The 19,298-nt window shown below is 43.9% G+C and overlaps 1 protein-coding gene across 1 annotated transcript; it reads left to right on the forward strand.

Moving 5' to 3' along the window:
• Positions 1–1,129: 1,129 nt before the first annotated feature.
• Positions 1,130–4,775, forward strand: HINT1 (histidine triad nucleotide binding protein 1). Its single transcript, XM_082075447.1, has 3 exons — positions 1,130–1,297; positions 3,562–3,666; positions 4,440–4,775. The coding sequence occupies exons 1-3, from the start codon at positions 1,187–1,189 to the stop codon at positions 4,602–4,604; spliced, it is 381 nt and encodes a 126-aa protein (XP_081931573.1). The 5' UTR covers positions 1,130–1,186; the 3' UTR covers positions 4,605–4,775.
• Positions 4,776–19,298: the final 14,523 nt, after the last annotated feature.

A 19,298-nucleotide genomic window follows, 5' to 3' on the forward strand; every position in this document is an offset into this window, starting at 1 on the left:
TTACTAGATGTGTATAAAAAATTTCGCTCTTTTTATAACAAGTTTGGGTAAGCAAATATATAACCATTTTAGGTTTAAACCACTTAGCAGTATTTACTCCCTGCATCCCTCCAGAATTTTCTTTCTTGCAAGATTTTTGTTGCAAGGCAAATTAATATGTCCATACTAAAATCTGCATAGATAAAGCTTGAGGGAAATCAAATTGAACCTATTTTAACCATGAAGGTTAGAAAAGGAAGCTTTTTTGTCACTCTTCTGGGTTTTTTTTTTTTTTTGCTTTTTTCCCCTGCTTTTTCGTTTCTCCTATTTTGTGATTGGTGTCATATATATTGAAAAAAAGCATATTTATGGCTAGATGTGCAGCTGTTTAATATTGTGCTGCCCTCTGTGAGTTACAGCCAGGTCATAATTGATTTTGTATTTAGGAGATGGCTTATGTGTAGAACGGCTGACATATTAAACTGCCTGTGATTTCACCTCTGCAGGAGCCATCCTGGCGCTAGCAGCACCCAACATCTCACACTAAACCCTATTTTACCACTGTACCCCCCAAAGTTTTGGGGCAGTGCCAATGTTTATAAATAAAGCATCCTACTTGGCTCAGCCCAAGCCTCATCTTGATGGGCCAAAAGGCCTCGAGACAGCAATGCAGTTTGCCTTGTGCTGTGTGCCAGGGACCACAGAGTTTTCACCTGGACACACTGCCAAGGCAAGCAGGGCCTCCAGAAGATTCACAGCAGGTTGTGTTTCTCCCGCAAACTTGTATGGAAAAGCTACAGGCAGCTCCAAGAGAAGCAGCCACTTGGCTGCAGGGCACAGCCCCAAGAAGTCACACAGATAAATCTGAGCTGAATGTGATGCGGCAATCAACAATATTTCGCTGCAACTGCCTCTCCTGGGACTCAACTTCCACGCCGCGAGACTCGAGTACAGCACACCTTTGATAGACAGTCGCGAAACCACCAACAGCCGCCTTCAACTCAGATCCCTCCGCGCCTCTACTTCGCATCAGCGAGGATGAACCAGCTAAGTGGGCGGGGACGAGCGAAAAAGACAGACGAAACTACCAATCGCGAGTTGTGCGCGGCCTGCTGCAGTGTATCGACCCAATGAGCGCTGCAGGGGGCGTAGCCGCGAGGGGAAACGCGGCGCGACGGGCGCCGTGCGGTGGGATCGGGCGGCCGCCATGGCTGACGAGATCAGCAAGGCGCAGGCCGCGCGCCCCGGCGGCGACACCATCTTTGGGAAGATCATCCGCAAGGAGATCCCCGCCAACATCATCTATGAGGACGAGCAGGTGCGGGCGGTGCGCAGCCGCCCGCCTTGGGGGTGCCGTTGAGGTGCTCGGGAGCGCGGCGGGGCGGGCGGGACAGACGCGGCCTCTCCGCAGCCTCCCGCGTTGGGCTGCTCCGGTGCGCGGCCCGGCGGGCAACGAGGCGGTTGCGGGGCTGCCGGCTCTGCCTCGGCCCCAGCCCCAGCCCCGCTCTGTCGCCGGCCTGTGTGTGGAGGAGGCCGCTGGCGTTCGCCGTGTCGCGGCCTTATGACACTGCAGGACCTGCGGGTTTTGCTGACGAGGTTTCTTACACTCGGCGTAGGAGAGTCGTGGTGAAACTTTAGATTAACCCCCCGCGGGCAATGTCCTTGTGGACTCCGGGCTTATGTGCTTGGAGTGGAGCATAAAAAACTGTTTCTGCGCGTCAGGAATACACGTCTTGATACGCCTCCCAATAGCGTTAGGGAAGTTATACAGCTGTGCCTGCCAGCCTTTGGTTGTGAGCCTCTGAGAGGGATTATTAAAGAACTATAGAGAATTACAGCTTTGTTTTTGCTCTTCACTGAAGTCTGTAACTAGTCATCCTGCAGGGTGCAGAAATAGGTTTCTGTGGTGAGGTGGGGACTGGTGGCATTCAGGGATGCTGGCAGCATGCTAGGAGCTCAGTGAAATGGTTAGCTTATGAAAAAATGCAGCTATTACGTTCAAGACATAAACTAAACTAGTATCCAGTGTAAGCCCTTTTTATTTTATTTTTTTTTTTAAATTGATGTACTGAACAGTAGCAGGGACATTTGCTTTTGAGATAAGGGATTATCTACAGACTCACAAGAGGTGCTGTTGGTCTGATTTGTGTGCTTGAAAATTAGTCATAGCTTTTAACAGTGTTTTCTCAATAGATACAGAAATGCCGCAGCTGCCAACTAGTCTGAAGACCATTAGAAATGTTCATGCTTTCCGAAAATCATGCTTATGTTACTGCTCTGTGTTTATTGACAGTGTGCATTCTTTACCCAGGTGAAAGCTACATCAGGTTTTTCCTCAGTGGTGGTGGCTACAGCAGTGTAACCTGAGCACTGAGCTTGACTGACAGTCAAGCCGTTGACCTTGATTGGTGGCTTGAGAGCATATCATCGTCTCTGACTGCTGTCAGTGCAGAATATTCTCTGGAAGAGTAGTTACCTGCAGCATCTCAGTTGATTTTCACCTTAAACTACACAGAAATGTAGAACTGCTTTCAGAGTTTAGGTGACCATAGTGGATGATCTTTAATTCATTTTGCTGACTCTCTGGAGTTGTTTGTAGACGTTGCTGGAAATGTTACAAGAAGAAATGTAAGGAAGGATTTTAATCATTAATTCACATTCAGAGAAAATGAGATATTAAAAAGTACAAAGTCTGTGTAGTTAAGCCTTATCACTGTTTTTTTAGTGGAATCTAAACTTGCAGGAATGAAAGTTCGTTTACCATATATGTACTCATGGACTTCTTGTGACTGTGTTTCTATTCAATGCCACTTCTGTTTTCTGTCCCATAGAAAATTATTTGCTACTGGTCATCTGCTCATTAAGTTCTTTGACCCAATTTGGCCATTTGCATTGTGCTGCTATCTGGACCGCATACGGTAGAAAAACTGCTTACAAAATTATCAACTCAAAGATTTATCTGATTAGGTGCAAATTAGTTCTATTCATCCATGCTTTGCTTACCACCCTTCTTCGGTTGTAAGTAAAAAACATTTCATCAGAGATTTAAAACTGGGCTTTATCTTTTAACATATAGCTTAAAATAGGACAGATTGGAGGTCTACAAGATAAGGCATTGTTAATATAAGTAAAGTTTAGGCTTTTTGTCACCTTTACTCTCAGCAAAGGGCACAGTTCCTCTTGGGAGAATTAAAAAGCAACGCAGTTGCATAGAAATTTTACTTTATTAATTCACAAATAACTGAAAGCATCTAGGAAATACATATTTTGAAGAATGTAAGATATGTGTTTATAATTATGCACTCTTTGTGGCATAACTCAACCAGTAACTACCAGATGTTTTGTTGTTAAATGTGGTAGGTTAAGTCAGAGATGTCCCTTGGTTGGCAATGGCAGAGTGCATGCTCAGCATGGGCATCTGCAGATGGTTGTGGTTGCAGTAGCAGCTCCTGATTCTGTGGCCATTTGCTTGAGGTATCTGATAATCTGCTTAAGTGTGTATTTAGTGGGGAATATTGATTTACTTAACCTCTTGCCTTTCTCTGAAGCAAATAATGTTTGAACTCTTTGCTCTTTCTCCAGTGCCTTGCGTTCCATGATATTTCACCCCAAGCTCCAACACATTTCCTAGTGATTCCTAAGAAGCCAATTGTCAGGTTATCTGAAGCAGAAGATTCTGATGAATCTGTAAGTACTCTAGAAACTTTCTGTACACCAAACTGTACCTCTAATTATTTCATAATTTGTTAGACTCTTCCTCTTTTCCCCTTGACATTTCAAAGAGGCAAATAGGTTTCCGATATTATGATCGTTTTTTCCTAGCTTAGAAGGGGAATAGAGTTAAAGTCTTCCAGTAAAAGCAGTGATAGAAAGCAAAATGTGTTTCTGGGTATGTATTTGCAGTGCAAAATGCATTGTTGTATTGGAGTGCAGTCTTGATGTCTTTTTTCATGGTTTTCAGGCAGTAGTACTTACTCGTATATGGGCTTGGGGTTTTTGACAGGTCAGAGATGAAGAAAGGGAAAAAGTGGCTGAGAGGTGATGAAGTTTTCATTTGTAACTATAAACATCAAGTTAAAAATTTTTGTAAACCTTTATATGATAAAAGAAAATTTCTACCAGAATTATATGTGTTGCCTGAAGAAGTAATGGGGGATTTAACTGTGAAATTGATTTAGATTCTGTGACACTTTTGTAGTCTGTTACTGTCTAGCTTGAAAAAAATCTATGGCTCTTTTTATTGCCCTATAGTATGCATAGTCAGTCTTATAGCTTTTCTTGGGGAGTGTCAGTTGTAGGCAGAAAACAATTTGAAAAGCAGTGGTTGAATTTCTAAGGATTAGCTTACTGGCTTATCTGAATGGTTCTCTACTCTTCCTTCTCTTCCTGCCCTCTCCCCTTTTTGTGTGTGTCCTGTTTGTTGTTTTTTTTCTTTTTTTTTTTTTTTTTTCTTCCTCCAGCTTCTTGGGCATTTAATGATTGTTGGCAAGAAGTGTGCTGCTAACCTGGGCCTGACCAATGGATACCGGATGGTTCTGAATGAAGGGCCTGAGGGTGGGCAATCTGTCTATCACGTACATCTGCATGTTCTAGGTGGTCGTCAGTTGGGCTGGCCACCTGGCTAACATTTTTACACCACAGGAATTAACTGCATGCGTACAAATTACCACCAAATAGATTTAATATGTCGCCCATCAACTAGCCACTGTTAATGTATTTTTTTGAATGTGTGTCTATGTAGGGTAATAAATGCTCTGAACAACATTCGCACAATAAAGATTTAGCATGTGGGAATCGTCTCTGTGTGGTGTGCCTTACTGACTTGCTGACAGAAACAATTCTGCTAGTTAAAATGGGGTTCTCCAGCGTTTATATATATCTTGTATTTCAGTCAGCTGTTAACAATCTTATGAGGCATTTGAAATCTGAAGATGCACCTACTTAGCAATCTTTCATGTCTTTTGGGAAGAAAACTTCTCAGCTCTTTGAATGGGGTATGTAAATATTTGTAAAACCACTGTAGGCTACTGCTAAAACTTTTTGAAAAAGTGTTGTACGTGAAATTCCGAACACGCTGTACGAGGTCTGCATCAGTATGTTGCAATGTGTTGGAAACTGTTAATGGCTGCTTTATAAGGCCTCTTCATTCTGCTAAGAGGAGGTAAAACAATAGTCTTAATGGCAGCTGTGATAGTTCCATATCACACTGGTTATTTATTTCTACATTGTGATTTTGATGGAATCGAGGACTTGAAATTAAAATATCTGACTGTGTATGTAGGGCCTTGTAAGATGCTAGAGGAATTTCATCTTGGCACATCAGCAGCATAATGTATGTATACATTTAAGATTCCAGATATTATTGGGTTGACCTTGTCCTGCAGTGAATAGTAACTTCTTATGTTGCTGCATACAGTTGTTCATGCAACACTGTAACTGAATCTCCAAGACAAGGAATTTTCCGGAAGTTAAGGTTACAGATGTGTCTGCCGGTGTAAAAATAAAACAACTCTTCTTTCTGATAAATTGAGGAGTCCCAGCTAACTGGTTTTTGTGATGGAAGATACTTGCAAGCTTTTAGGCAGATGCCATAAGAAACACCAGGGTATATGTGAGCACCACTTCTCCAGAGTACAGTTTTAACACCAAAGGTGTTAGAGAAAGAAATGTGGGAGTGTGAGAGGTGGACAGGTAAAGCCTTTATATATTTTTTTCTGAGAAGAAAAGGCATCTAGAGATTCAGAAGACAGAGATTACCTCTTTTCAACTTGTCGTAAAAGTGAAAAAGAACTGGCAATCCTGCTCACATAGGGTAAAAACCATGAGTATTATCCTGTTGGATGTCCTGTCTGTTGGAAACCCAGCGACACTTATAAAGATGTTACTGAGTAGGTTTGAGCTTCGTTAACTTGGTCTTAATTAACTTGGTTAAAACACAGCCTTACAGGAGAAGATACCCCGAAGATGTGAAGGGTAAAGGGACAATAAGCGAGGCTGGATCTCTAGTTCTTTGCCCCTTTGTCAGGAAGGATTTGTACTGTTGGTTTGGCTGAAGGTCAAGTACTAATTAGTATTTTACAACTGAGGTTTCAGTAGTGGAGAAGACTCACAGTTGAGAATAACTATATTCTGAAACAGGTGTTTTGTTGTAGTGGTAGCTGTGCTTCTGTCAAATTTTGCCAATGTAAAAGTCTTACTGTGAAGAAGATAGTGAATTCTCTAGAAACTTGATGAAACATTGCATTGATAGTCTATGTTGCTTGAAAAATGGAAACTAGATGTGGAAAAGCCCCACCCTACTATCTCATAGTGGGGAGGAGGGAAGAGTGTTGTGCCTTGCTTGTGGCTTGTGTTTAAAGCTCTCAGGGTCCTTGGAGTGTATCCTCTTGCAAAACAGGAACAGTTTTGTCCATTCATTTGTAAAATGTACATTTGTGCTACAGATACCTTTTTTTTTTTTTTTTTTTTTCTTCTCCAGGAGCAGGCAGTCTTTAAATGCATCAGCAAGGAGTTGTGATCAGTGTTTGAGACCACAGCAGCTAGCACTTGCTGAAGCAGCTGGTTGGAGCCACAGTGTTTTGGTCTCTTAAAAGGTCACTTACTCTGGCAGAGTTAAGATAGTGCTATTTATCTGTGTGCCTCTGTTTTATTGTTATAGTAAGATCTAGACTACATTGTATGTGGTATGGGTGGAATAACACTTCCAGAAGCTTCATTTCAGGAAGGAAAATGTCTGTGTGGAAAATGAAAGGGAGATGTGAGGAGAAAAGAGACCAACTAAACTGAAGGTAGTAATTGAATGGGGTCATGCTGCAGTGAAAATCTGTGCCTGTTTATGTTGTGTTAAGGCAGGAAGAGGGATATTCTCATGAAAGGCCCTTCTGCTTTCTTGCATGGCACTGGGAACTTGTGTATTTCCAGTGTTGTTCTCTCTGGGTCTTTTGCTCAGTCCACAGGTGCAGAAATCTTGAGGTGAGTATGTGTGGCTTCAGAGAGTGGTTGATCCTCTCTGATTCAGCTCGGTGTTAGGGGTCTGTCTCTGTCAAATAACCCAGTGCAAGCCAAGGAAGCTTGTCACCTTGATTTGCATCAGAGCTCATCCACCTGTGTATAACATCTTTGTACTCATGCACAGAGAGGAGATTCCAATAAGCTGTGGTGACAAAGCTAACGTTACAGTACTTAAATAGGTCTTTCTTTCTGTATGTAGCCTGTTGATTGGAACAAAATCAATTATTAGGTTGCAAATGACACTGCTGCTTATTGATAGTGCTCATTCTTTTTTCTTTACAATAATTTCTGCAAAAGGGTTTAACTTGATTTAATTTTTAGTCCAAAAACTTTACCCAGTGAATTGTGTCTGGATTTCAATTTAGTGGGAACACTTGGGTATATCCTTGGTGTAATTCATCAGCTCATCGCTACCTCTTTTATAATTAGAAAAACCTAATTCAGTTCTCAGTATTGGGGCTTTTTTATCATTTAATGACACAGCAGTGTCCACAAAATTGCTTCTGGTTTTATTCACAGTAGAGCAAACAGCATTTGCTTTTCCAGCTGTGAGATTGAAACATTCAAGTTTTGAATCAAAAGATCTAAGTGGAAGGCATGGTACAGTTCACTTTTTGCTATGAGACACCTCTCTGGATTGCATCTTGGTCTCTCTGGAGACTCTGATTGTCATTAAATCACAAGCTAGCCTGGGGCCTTCTGTTATTTCTGCACAAACAGAAAGGGAATTTCAGCTCTGTGGCCAAACAAGATGCATGGTGATTGTAGTTCAGTGTTTAGGATGCTTACTTATATCCAATGAAGCTTAGCTAAGAGAATTGTGGAAAACCTGTCATTCTGGTCTCAGAAGAGTTGTTAAACACCAGCATGAAGGTCAGGCTGATGTGATTGTTTTACAGAGGATTCTGGGAACACAAGAAGGTAGAATTATATTCCTGTGTTTTAAACTCAAGTTTTCTGTCCCATAGTAAAGCCATATGGGATATGATATGCTGACTACTTTAAATGCAAAATACGCAATGCAAGGGTAGACATTTTGTAATAATTGGAATTTTCCTTCAGACAGCTTTTCTTAAATAGAATAACAACAAAAAGTTCTGACTGTGTTTTATAACTGTCCTGATCTTGTTGGGGGCGGGGGGGGAAGGGGATATGTGGTGTCTGTGTGTGTATGTGCGTGTGTGAGGTATGCTGTAAACAGGCTTAGCACCCTCACCCTCTTTGTAAAAAATAGGGTAAACATGTAAAACAACTTGGTTCCTTGCACATTTAAGCATTTGCAGGGCAAGGGTATTGCTTTGTCTGGGTTGTTTGGATATGGATGGAGATACCTATCTGTGTCATCTTTACTGTTGTTATCCTCAGAGGTGAATGAGAGGCCGTGTACATTACAGAAACCATCTGCATAAATAGAAGGATGTGCCATCTATTGTAGAGGAATAAAAAATCATGTTTATGAAATTGTTTGAGACCTTCATGTGGGTACATTTACCTTTGTAAGAGGTTTTTGTCTGGGCTGTATTTATGATTAGTAGTAGCACTTCATCAGTGTGTTACAAAAGTGGTTTCCTGAGTTCATCCCATGTATTACTGCAGGAAAAGGTAAAGTGTGTAGTGGAACAATGATCCTCATCTTCAAAGAATGGACTTCAGCTTCTTGAGTGAGCTTGTAGATGGCATCCCATGGGAGGCAACTGTGGAGAGTAAAGAGTCCCAAGACAGCTTTTTGATTGTCAATAATAGCCTACTTAAGGCATAGGAATTGCATGTTTTGAAGTTCACACGCTGAGGTGATGTGGCAGGAGGTCCACATGGCTGAATGGAGAGCTGTGATTGAATTCAAGTACGGAAGGCACTTGTACATAGGTGGAAGTGGGGATGGGCTACATGAAAGACATAAACATTGTTCAGATGGAGTAGAAGAGGTAAGCTCACCTGAAACTGAAATTTTTGGTGGATAAGAAAGACTGTTACAGCTGCCTGAGCAGCAGGAGTGGACTAAGGAACATGTAGACCTGCTGAAGAAATGGGTGGTAGGTCTCGTGAGAAAGGAAGTAGAAAATCTTGAGTTACTCAACATCTTTTCTTGCTTTTTGTTTACTGGCAAGGTCTGCTGTCAGGTCCCCTAGATCTGGGTGGTTAGAGGCCAAGTTTGGGGCGTGGTAAAAGAAGATTGAATTAGGGACTTCTTAAGCAACCTAGACATACACAGAAATTCGTGGCATTGAGTGAGATGCATCCAGTGATACCGAGGGAGTGTCATTGTGAAGCCTCTCTGTGTGATATTTGAGAAGACATGGTGCCTGAGTGAAGTACCTTATGACTGGAAGAGGCAAGCATTACAGCTATCCTGAAGAATGCTAAGGTGGACTTGGGGAACTTCAAGCCAGGCAGCGTAACTGAAGTCTCCAGGAAGATAATGGAGCCGTTATTCCAGGCACATCAGGAGAAGGTGATTTGGAATAGCAGGCACAGATTTACCTGGCCAACTTGTACCTGACCAACCTGATTTCCACGTACAAGGATATGATTAGCAGTGTGAGTATGGGAAGAGCAAAACTTCTGACACAGTCTCTTTTTATCCAAAGTGGAGAAACATGCACTGGTTTGGCAGATTACCAGGTGAGTGGAAAACTGACTGGACCGGTAGGCTCAAAGACTAGGAGTTCAGGATAGTGGCTGGTTAGGCATGGCCTTCTTCAAGGCTTTATCGTACTGATGCTAACATTTAATGTCTTCATCAGTCATCCAGAAAATAGGATGAGTACACCCTTAAGAAGACCACAGATGACACCAGATTGGAGAGGGGAATGGCTGATAAGCTGGAGGTCAGGGCTCATATTCAGAGCTACTTCAACAAGGTGGAGAGGTGGACTGATGGGGACCTTTTGAAGTTCAAAAAAGTCAGGTTCAGACTTCCTACACTTGGAAGGGACCAGCCTCCTGCAACAGGTACACTGGGAATTGATGGCTAGAGAGCTGCCATGCAAAGCAGAGTCTGGAAATTTTGGCAGACAGCAAGCTGAACAACATGCCATTGTAGCAATGAAGGCCAAGCCCACTCTGGGCATCATTAGCAGCATCTGAACTGGGGGAATTAATTAACCTCCTCAATTCATTACTTGAAAGATAGCATCTGCAATGCTCTCTGCAGTTTAGGGCTCACCAGTACAAGGAAGATGCAGACATCTACAACTACAGGCAACTACAGGCCTGTCAGCCTGACCTCGGTGCCTAGCAGGGTTATGGAGCAGATCATCCTGGATGCAATCACACAGCACCTTCAGGATGGACAAGGGATCAGACCCAGCCAGCATGGGTTTAGGAGGGGCAGGTCCTGTCTGACCAACCTGATCTCCTTTTATGATCAGGTGACCCACCTGGTGGATGAGAGGAAAGCTGTAGACGTGGTCTATGTAGACTTCAGCAAAGCCTTTGACACTGTCTCCCATAATACACTCCTGCAAAAGCTGGTAGCCCATGGCTTGGACAAGTGTACTCTCTGCTGGGTTAAGAACTGGCTGGAGGGCGGGCCCAGAGAGTGCTGGTGAATGGGGCTGCATCTAGCTGGCGGCCAGTCACTAGTGGTGTCCCCCAGGGGTCAGTGTTGGGTCCAGTCCTCTTTAACATCTTTATTGACGATTTAGATGAGGGGATTGAGACCATCATCAGCAAATTTGCTGATGACACCAAGTTGGGAGGGAGTGTCAACCTGCTGGAAGGCAGGAGGGCTCTGCAGAGGGATCTGGATAGATTGGAAAAATGGGCTGATTCCAATGGGATGAAGTTCAACAAGGCCAAGTGCCGGGTCCTGCACTTTGGCCACAACAACCCCCTGCAGCTACAAGCTGGGCACAGAGTGGCTGGAGAGCAGTGAGGCAGAAAGGGACCTGGGGGTACTAATTGACAGGAAGCTCAACATGAGCCAACAGCGTGCCCAGGTGGCCAAGAAGGCCAATGGTATCCTGTCCTGTATCAAAAATAGCGTGGTCAGCAGGACAAGGGAAGTGATCCTTCCCCTGTACTCTGCATTGGTGGGGCCACACCTGGAGTATTGTGTTCAGTTCTGGGCCCCTCAGTTCAGGAAAGATATTGAAGTGCTGGAGCGGGTCCAGAGAAGAGCAACAAGACTGGTGAAGGGACTCGAACACGAGATCTATGGGGAGAGGCTGAGGGAGCTGGGGTTGTTTAGTCTGGAGAAGAGGAGGCTTAGAGGTGACCTCATCACTCTCTAGAACTACCTGAAGGGAAGTTATAGCCAGGTGGGCATTGGTCTCTTCTCCCAGGCAGCTGGCAACAGGACAAGGGGGCATGGGCTTAAACTCTGCCAGGGGAAATTTAGGCTGGATATTAGAAAGAAATTCTTTACGGAGAGAGTGATCAGGCATTGGAATGGCCTGCCCAGGGAGGTGGTGGACTCACTGTCCCTGGAGGCTTTTAAACTGAGATTGGATATGGCACTTAGTGCCATGATCTAGTAAATGGACTGAAGTTGGACCAAGGGTTGGACTTGATGATCTCTGAAGTCTTTTCCAACCCAGTCGATTCTGTGATTCTGTGTGACATGCTGTAGGGAGTCTGGTTGTGAGCCACTGAGATGGAGGCTGGAGCCCATGAGTCTCTGCATCCCAGAGTCTTGAGGGAATTGGCTGATGTAGTTGCCAAACCACTCTCCATGACATTTGAGAAGTCATGGCAGTCACATGAAGTTCCTGGTGACTGGAAAAAGGGAAACATCACACTCCTTTTTAAAAAGGGTAGAGAGGAGGACCCTCTGAGCTACCAGCCTGTCAGCCTCACATCTGTGCCTGGGAAGGTCATGAAACAGATCCTCCGGGAAGCTATGCTAAGGCACATGGAGGACAGGGAGGTGATTCGAGACAGCTAGCATAGGTAGCAAGGGCAAGTCCTGCCTGACAAACCTAGTCACCTTCTATGACAGAGTAACAATGTCAGTGGACTAAGGAAGTGTGTACACATAAGCAGGCATGACGCAAGAAGAGCCAGAGGCCACAAATGCATTTGCAAAGAGCAAGTTTTATTTTAGTTACCTCTCTACTGGGGGATCTCCAAAGCCACACCTGAGCTCCCAGGCAGAGGTGACACCAGCGGGGATGCAGGTGCTGGTAAGTTCAGCCCTGCTGGAAGATCACCGGGCCTACTGAGCTCGCCTGTATTTCAAGGCTTCAGGCAGGCACAGCCTCTCACTTTTTCTCACAACAAAGCAGGAATCTCAAAAATAGTGATAAGGTGCCTAGAGTTTCTCACAGGCCTATGTTGTCTAGCACGGAGGTTCTACTCATCAAGCACACAAGGGCAGTAAAACAATTAGTGTGATGTATATGCTTTTTCTACAGACAGGTGCAAGTCACTTGAGTGTATTTTCATTTAACTAATGTCGCCAAATCTTCCGCTATATCCCCATACAGAAGGGCTACTGATGTTGTCTGTCTGGACTTCTATAAAATATTTGATGTGGTGCCATACAACATCCTCTCTCTAAATTGGAGAGGTGTGGATTTGGTGGGTGGACTGTTTGGTGGATGAGGAACTGGCCAGATGGTTGCACCCAGAGTGTGGTGGTCAATGGCACAATGTCTGGATGGACACCGTAACAAGTGATGTGACTCAGGGGTCCATACTGGGACCAGTATTATTTAATATCTTCATCAATGACACAAACATTGGGAACGAGTGCAACCTCAGCAAGTTTGTGGGTGGCACAAAGCTGAGTGGTGCAGTTGACACTCCTGAGGGACAGGATGCCACCCAGAGGGACCTGGAAAAGCTTGAGAAGTGGGCCCATGTGAACCTCATGAGGTTCAGCAAGGCCAAGTGCAAGGTCCTGCAGCTGGGCTTGGGCAACCTCCAGTATCAATACAGGCTGGGGGATGGAGGCATTGAGAGCAGCCTTGCAGAGAAGGACTTGGGGGTACTGGTGAATGAAAGATTGGACATGAGCCAGCAATGTGCACTTGCAGCTGTCGCCTTTTACTGCAGGGTGACAATAAATCGTGGCAGACCTTCTCTGTTAAGCCACCCAGCCTCCCCACTAGGAAAGGTAAAAGGAGGAAAAGGGAGAGAGACTTACAAGTTGGAAAAAATTAAAAATGCTTTACTAATGCTAACAATAAATAGAGAAAATAATACAAACTATACAAAAGCAACCTTGAATTTCCCAGACCTGCCTGCGGCAGGGCTGGTGTTGCTCCAGCGTCTGCAGGGCAGGCACTTAGAAGTCCTGGGCTGGACTCCGCAGTAAACTGGTACTGGACTCAGGGATGCAGGGTCTTGAACCAGTCTCAGATTGCAGACACGACAGGCAGGGTCCTCTTCAGATGCTGGCCATCGTCAAAGAGAATGAGACCCTTGTGATCTCCCACTTTTATAGGGTATATGATGTGTATGGGATTAAATACTTAGTTCGTCCGTTTTACTCACCTGTTCTGTCTTCCCCTCCTTGCAAGTAAGCCCCTCTCACCTATGGGATGTGCGAAATTTATCAGTAACCTTGGCTGCCATAGCAATAAGTCTATACCTGTGGCTCTTCTGCACACCATTGCTACCATTATCAGCTCCAGAGTGAACTGTGTCTGAAAAAACATGCACCCAGATTCAGAAAAGTGCAGTTACTCAGAAGAACTTAGCTGAAAGGAAAATTCACTGAAAGAGAAACTGGGCTTGTTTTAAACAAAACTGGGACAGCAGCCCTTCAGGCCTATTGTATCCTGGGCTGCATTGTGGCCAGCAGGTCGAGGGCCATGATTCTGCTCCTCTGCTCTGCTGAGACCTCACCTGGAGTCCTGCATCTGGCTCTGGAGCCCGCAGTACAGGAAGGACATGGACCTGTTGGAGAGGGTCTAGAGGAGGCCACCGAGATGATCAGAGGCTGGAACAGCTCTCCTGTGAGGACAGGCTGAGAGAGTTGGGGTTCAGCCTGGAGAAGAATCCATGGAGGCCTTATTGCGGCTTTTCAGTACTTAAAAGGAACCTATGAGAAAGATGGGGACAGACTTTTTAGAAGGGCACGTTACAGCAATACAAGGGGTAATGATTTTAAACTAAAAGAGGTGATTCATGCTAGACACGAGGAAGAAATTTTTTACAATAAGAGTGGTGAAACACTGGCAGTCTGCCCGTAGGGGTGGTAGATGCCCCATCCCTGGAGACATTCAAGGCCAGGCTGGATGGGCCTCTGGGCAACCTGGTCTAGTTGAAGATGTTCCTGCTTATTGCAGGGAGGTTGCACTAGATGACTTTTGAGGGTCCCTTACAACCCTAACTATTTTATGATTCTATGATATACAGAGAGACTCTGAAAAACTGGGTTGTTTTGTCTTGAAGAAGGGATGGCGTGGAGGGTGCTTTCTAGTTTATGTTTTCAGTGATCTAATGGGTGATAGTAGAGAAGACAGGTTCCTGGAGGTGCAGAGGGAAAGGATGAGAAGAAATGGGCTAATATTACAGGAGGAGAAATTCTGAATAGATATTAGGAAAAAGTTGTTCACAGTGAGTGGGGGTCAAATGCTGGAGCAGGTTGTTTTGAGAGGCTGTGGCATCTTCATCCTTGGAGATGCTCAGAGCTTGACTAGAAAAGCCCCTGAGCAATGTGGACCTGACTTCAAAGTTGTCTCTCATCTGAGCAGTAAAGTGGAGTATGCAGTCTCCAGTGCTGGAGAGAAAGAGAAGGTCTCTTCCAACATTCTTCTATGGTTCCATTAGCAGCAGCATAAATGTGTTAAAAAAAGATTTACAATGAAGTAATGGAAACAAAAAGAGAGCCACAAGGCAAAAAAGCAAAAGGCAAAATTGCAGAACTGAAATAAAAAGTGTATGAGAGAGAAGAGTCAGCTGTATTTGAAGTCCTGTAGTTTTGAAAGTATAAATTTGCATAGGTAAGACTTTATGTTTGTATAGAATTTATGACATCTTACTCCTTTTGTTTTGAGACTGGGAGAAAAGCCATATGAAGCTGCTTGTTGTTAGCCACAATTAATTAGAAATCAGTCTCTGGAAACTACAGGATGTTTCAAAAAGATGGCCCCCAAGACCCTCAGACATTACACCCTTTGACTTTTTCTTGTGGGGGTACATCAAATACCATGTTTTTGTGCCACCACTACAGACTAATCTGGATGAGCTGAAAAACAGAATCACAGCAGTGGTGACCTCAGTGGAAGAAGACACTTGGAGAGGCATTTAGGACAAATTCAACTATCATCTCGATTTTGTCTGTACAGCAGGTGGATGGAACATAGAACATTTATAAAAAGGTTACTGAAACTTGATTATTCATTAAACCATTTCACAGAATCACAGAATCACAGAATCGACTGGGTTGGAAAAGACCTCAGAGATCATCGAGTCCAACCCTTGGTCCAACTCTAGTCCGTTTATTAGATCATGGCACTAAGCGCCATGTCCAATCTCAGTTTAAAAACCTCCAGGGACGGCGAGTCCACCACCTCCCTGGGCAGGCCATTCCAATGCCTGACCACTCTCTCTGTAAAGAATTTCTTTCTAATATCCAGCCTAAATTTCCCCTGGCAGAGTTTAAGCCCATGCCCCCTTGTCCTATTGCTAACTGCCTGGGAGAAGAGACCAATCCCCACCTGGCTATAACTTCCCTTCAGGTAGTTCTAGAGAGTGATGAGGTCACCTCTAAGCCTCCTCTTCTCCAGACTAAACAACCCCAGCTCCCTCAGCCTCTCCCCATAGATCTCGTGTTCGAGTCCCTTCACCAGTCTTGTTCTCTTCTCTGGACTCGCTCCAGCACTTCAATGTCTTTCCTGAACTGAGGGGCCCAGAACTGAACACAATACTCCAGGTGTGGCCTCACCAATGCAGAGTACAGGGGAAGGATCACTTCCATTGTCCTGCTGACCACGCTATTTTTGATACAGGACAGGATACCATTGGCCTTTTTGGCCACCTGGGCACACTGATGGCTCATGTTGAGCTTCCTGTCAATTAGTACCCCCAGGTCCCTTTCTGTCTGACTGCTCTCCAGCCACTCTGCGCCCAGCCTGTAGCGCTGCAGGGGGTTGTTGTGACCAAAGTGCAGCTCCCGGCACTTGGCCTTATTGAACTTCATCCCATTGGAATCAGCCCATTTTTCCAGTCTGTCCAGATCCCTCTGCAGAGCCCTCCTGCCTTCCAGCAGGTCAACACTCCCTCCCAACTTGGTGTCATCAGCAAATTTGCTGATGATGGTCTCAATCCCTTCATCTAAATCGTCAATAAAGATGTTAAATAGGACTGGACCCAACACCGACCCCTGGGGAACACCACTAGTGACTGGCCGCCAGCTAGATGCAGCCCCATTCACCAGCACTCTCTGGGCCCGGCCCTCCAGCCAGTTCTTAACCCAGCAGAGAGTACACTTGTCCAAGCCATGGGCTACCAGCTTTTGCAGGAGTATATTATGGGAGACAGTGTCAAAGGCCTTGCTGAAGTCCAGATAGACCACATCCACAGCTTTCCCCTCATCCACCAGGTGAGTTACCTGATCATAAAAGGAGATCAGGTTGGTCAGACAGGACCTGCCTCTCCTAAACCCATGCTGGCTGGGTCTGATCCCTTGTCCATCCTGAAGGTGCTGTGTGATTGCATCCAGGATGATCTGCTCCATAACCCTGCCAGGCACTGAGGTCAGGCTGACAGGCCTGTAGTTGCCAGGGTCAGCTTTGCAGCCCTTTTTGTGGACTGCGGTAACATTGGCCAATTTCCAATCATATGGGACCTCCCCAGTGAGCCAGGACTGTTGGAAGATGATGGAGAGAGGCTTGGCAAGTTCTTCTGCTAGCTGCCTCATCACCCTAGGATGGATCCCATCTGGTCCCATTGACTTGTGAGGATCCAGATGGCTCAGTAAATCACCAACTATTTCCTCCTGGAATACAAGGGGCCTATTTGGGTTCCTATCTCTGTCAACCACCTCCAGACATGAGTTGTCCTGAGGGCCACCTGTCTTACTGGTAAAAACTGAGGCAAAGTAGGTATTAAGTACCTCAGCTTTCTCCTCATCTTTGTTAACTATATTTCCCTCAGAGTCCAACAGAGAATGGAGATTTTCCTTGCCCCTCCTTTTGTTGTTAACATATTTGAAGAAGGACTTTTTATTATCCCTGACAGAATTGGCCAAATTAACTTCAAATTGCACTTTTGTTTCCCTGATTTTTTTTCTGCATGATCTAGCTATTTCCATAAATTCTTCATAAGTAGCCAGCCCTTTTTTCCACAGTCGGTAAAGTCTCTTTTTATTTCTGATTTCATTCAGAATCTCCCTGTTTAGCCAAGCCGGTTGTCTTCCCCGCCGGCTAGCCTTTCGGCACACTGGTATAGCCTGTTCCTGCGCACTCAAAACCTCCTGCTTGAAGCATGTCCAACCCTCCTGGGCCCCCTTATTTTTAAGCATTGTTTCCCAGGGTATGCTCTGAATTTGTAAGTTTTCGTGTAGTTGTAGCGTGTTGCCATTGTGAAATACACTGCTTTGAAATTGAGTCCATCTTTTTGATGGACCATGTTAATCAGAATGTGGAATACACTTATTTCAAACACTAAAGGAAAAGAAATGGAGAAAAAGAGAATCAGAGCTGTTATGAACAGACTGCATTTTCTGTTTTGAAAAATGCATGATTGTGTCTAGCTTACAGGACATAAATGGTAAGAGAATGTGGATAATGTCCCCTGTCCCCTTTCTATCCCCTGATGGACTGCAACTATCTTGGGATGTCAATCAGTCACTGTTAATCCCCGTGTGAGCTCAGACAATAGTGCGATTTTCAACCTTGTTACCTGTAAATGAGCATGCTCTCATTTTCTCAGCTGATAGACCTGATATTTACACTGATAATGTTGATAAAGTCAGATAATTAGTGATAGTGACTTAAAAAAAAACAAACAAAAAAACCACCCTAAAATGGTGCAACTTGCAGTCTACCTAAAATTTTCATTTTATAAAATATTTTGAGAGTTGAGTGAGCTGGTGGCCATCTCAAATGCTCGCTTGATTTAAAATATATGCATAATATGTACATGTGTTACTTGGCTTAAAAAAGAAAGCAAAATGTAATGTAAATGAGTTCTTGTTTGCCTTTACACAGAGGTGTCTGGACCTTTGTCGGCTGCACAGCAATCCCAGTGGACTGCTGTTTGGATAGCAAGAGGCCAGTTCTGCGCTGCCTGCCAGATTGCCCGCATCAAAGAGAACGACAACATTTCTGCTGCCAAGTCAGGTCAAAAGTTTTTACAAGAGAAGCAGATTTTGAAATAAAAACTTTTGGTCAGATTCATGTGTTTAACACGTTCTGCCTGATGTTCTTGTCCTCTTGTGTAGCTGCATACATTTAAATATGATGAGTTATCGAAATAGTAATTTTTTAATTGGAAAAAATGATGAATGAATGTCTACATGTGGTTAAAAAGGTAGATTCTTATGTAGTTTTGTTTTACAGTACTTTTATAATAAACTTTTAAAAAATATGCATGAAGAAGTATCAGTACATAATTTAACTGTGAAAAGGTACAAAGCATATTTATATATGTTGTATTAACGATAAGCTGTCCGGGAGTGGTTACAGCCAAACAAAAAGCTGTTCTGTTAGTGTGGCAGTCGAACTTCAGCCCCCAAACTTCAGGTTGAATCTTAGTCTTCCTATGTTTTCCTGTATCTAGAATATTTAGGAAAGCTCACTAATACTTTCCTTATGTTTATGAAAAAGTGGAAACAAAGGTGTATACCTGATGTGAATATACTTGCCAATACTGTAAATTGTAAATCTTTGCAGCACAACATTAATTTGTTTGGTTGCTATTGTGATGTAATCACAGGATAAGTTAATATTTTGTGTGTTTTCTGGATTTTTCTCTCTTTTGAACTTCTGAATCGGGAGAACGTGTAGTGTACCTGGATTAAGGAATTGAAAAATTGCAGTAGTTGGTGGGTGCAGGTATTTCAAACATTCTTCACTGTCCTGAAGGAACTGATCTGTGACTGTTCCCTGGCTAATCTAGTCACTTGAGGCCAGCCATTAAAATTCTACCTCTTTTCCTGCCCCAAACAAAGTAAGTTATTGCTGGCTAGCTCTGCATTTTTCTTACTTATTATGGTCAGCCTGAACTTGATTGGAGTTCCCATTTTGAAAAACACTGGGATAGATTTAAAAGCAAAGTAACTTTTGATCAGTCTTTCACAAGGATATATTTTATTAGTTGCTTATCTTGAGCTGCTAAGACTTATGAAATAAACTGCATCTGATGTGTTTCAAAGGTAATGTGGCAAAATGAGGTAAGAAAATAAATACATT

This window comes from Streptopelia decaocto (genome assembly GCF_964273445.1).
Source record: "Streptopelia decaocto genome assembly, chromosome: Z".
Lineage (NCBI taxonomy): Eukaryota > Metazoa > Chordata > Aves > Columbiformes > Columbidae > Streptopelia > Streptopelia decaocto.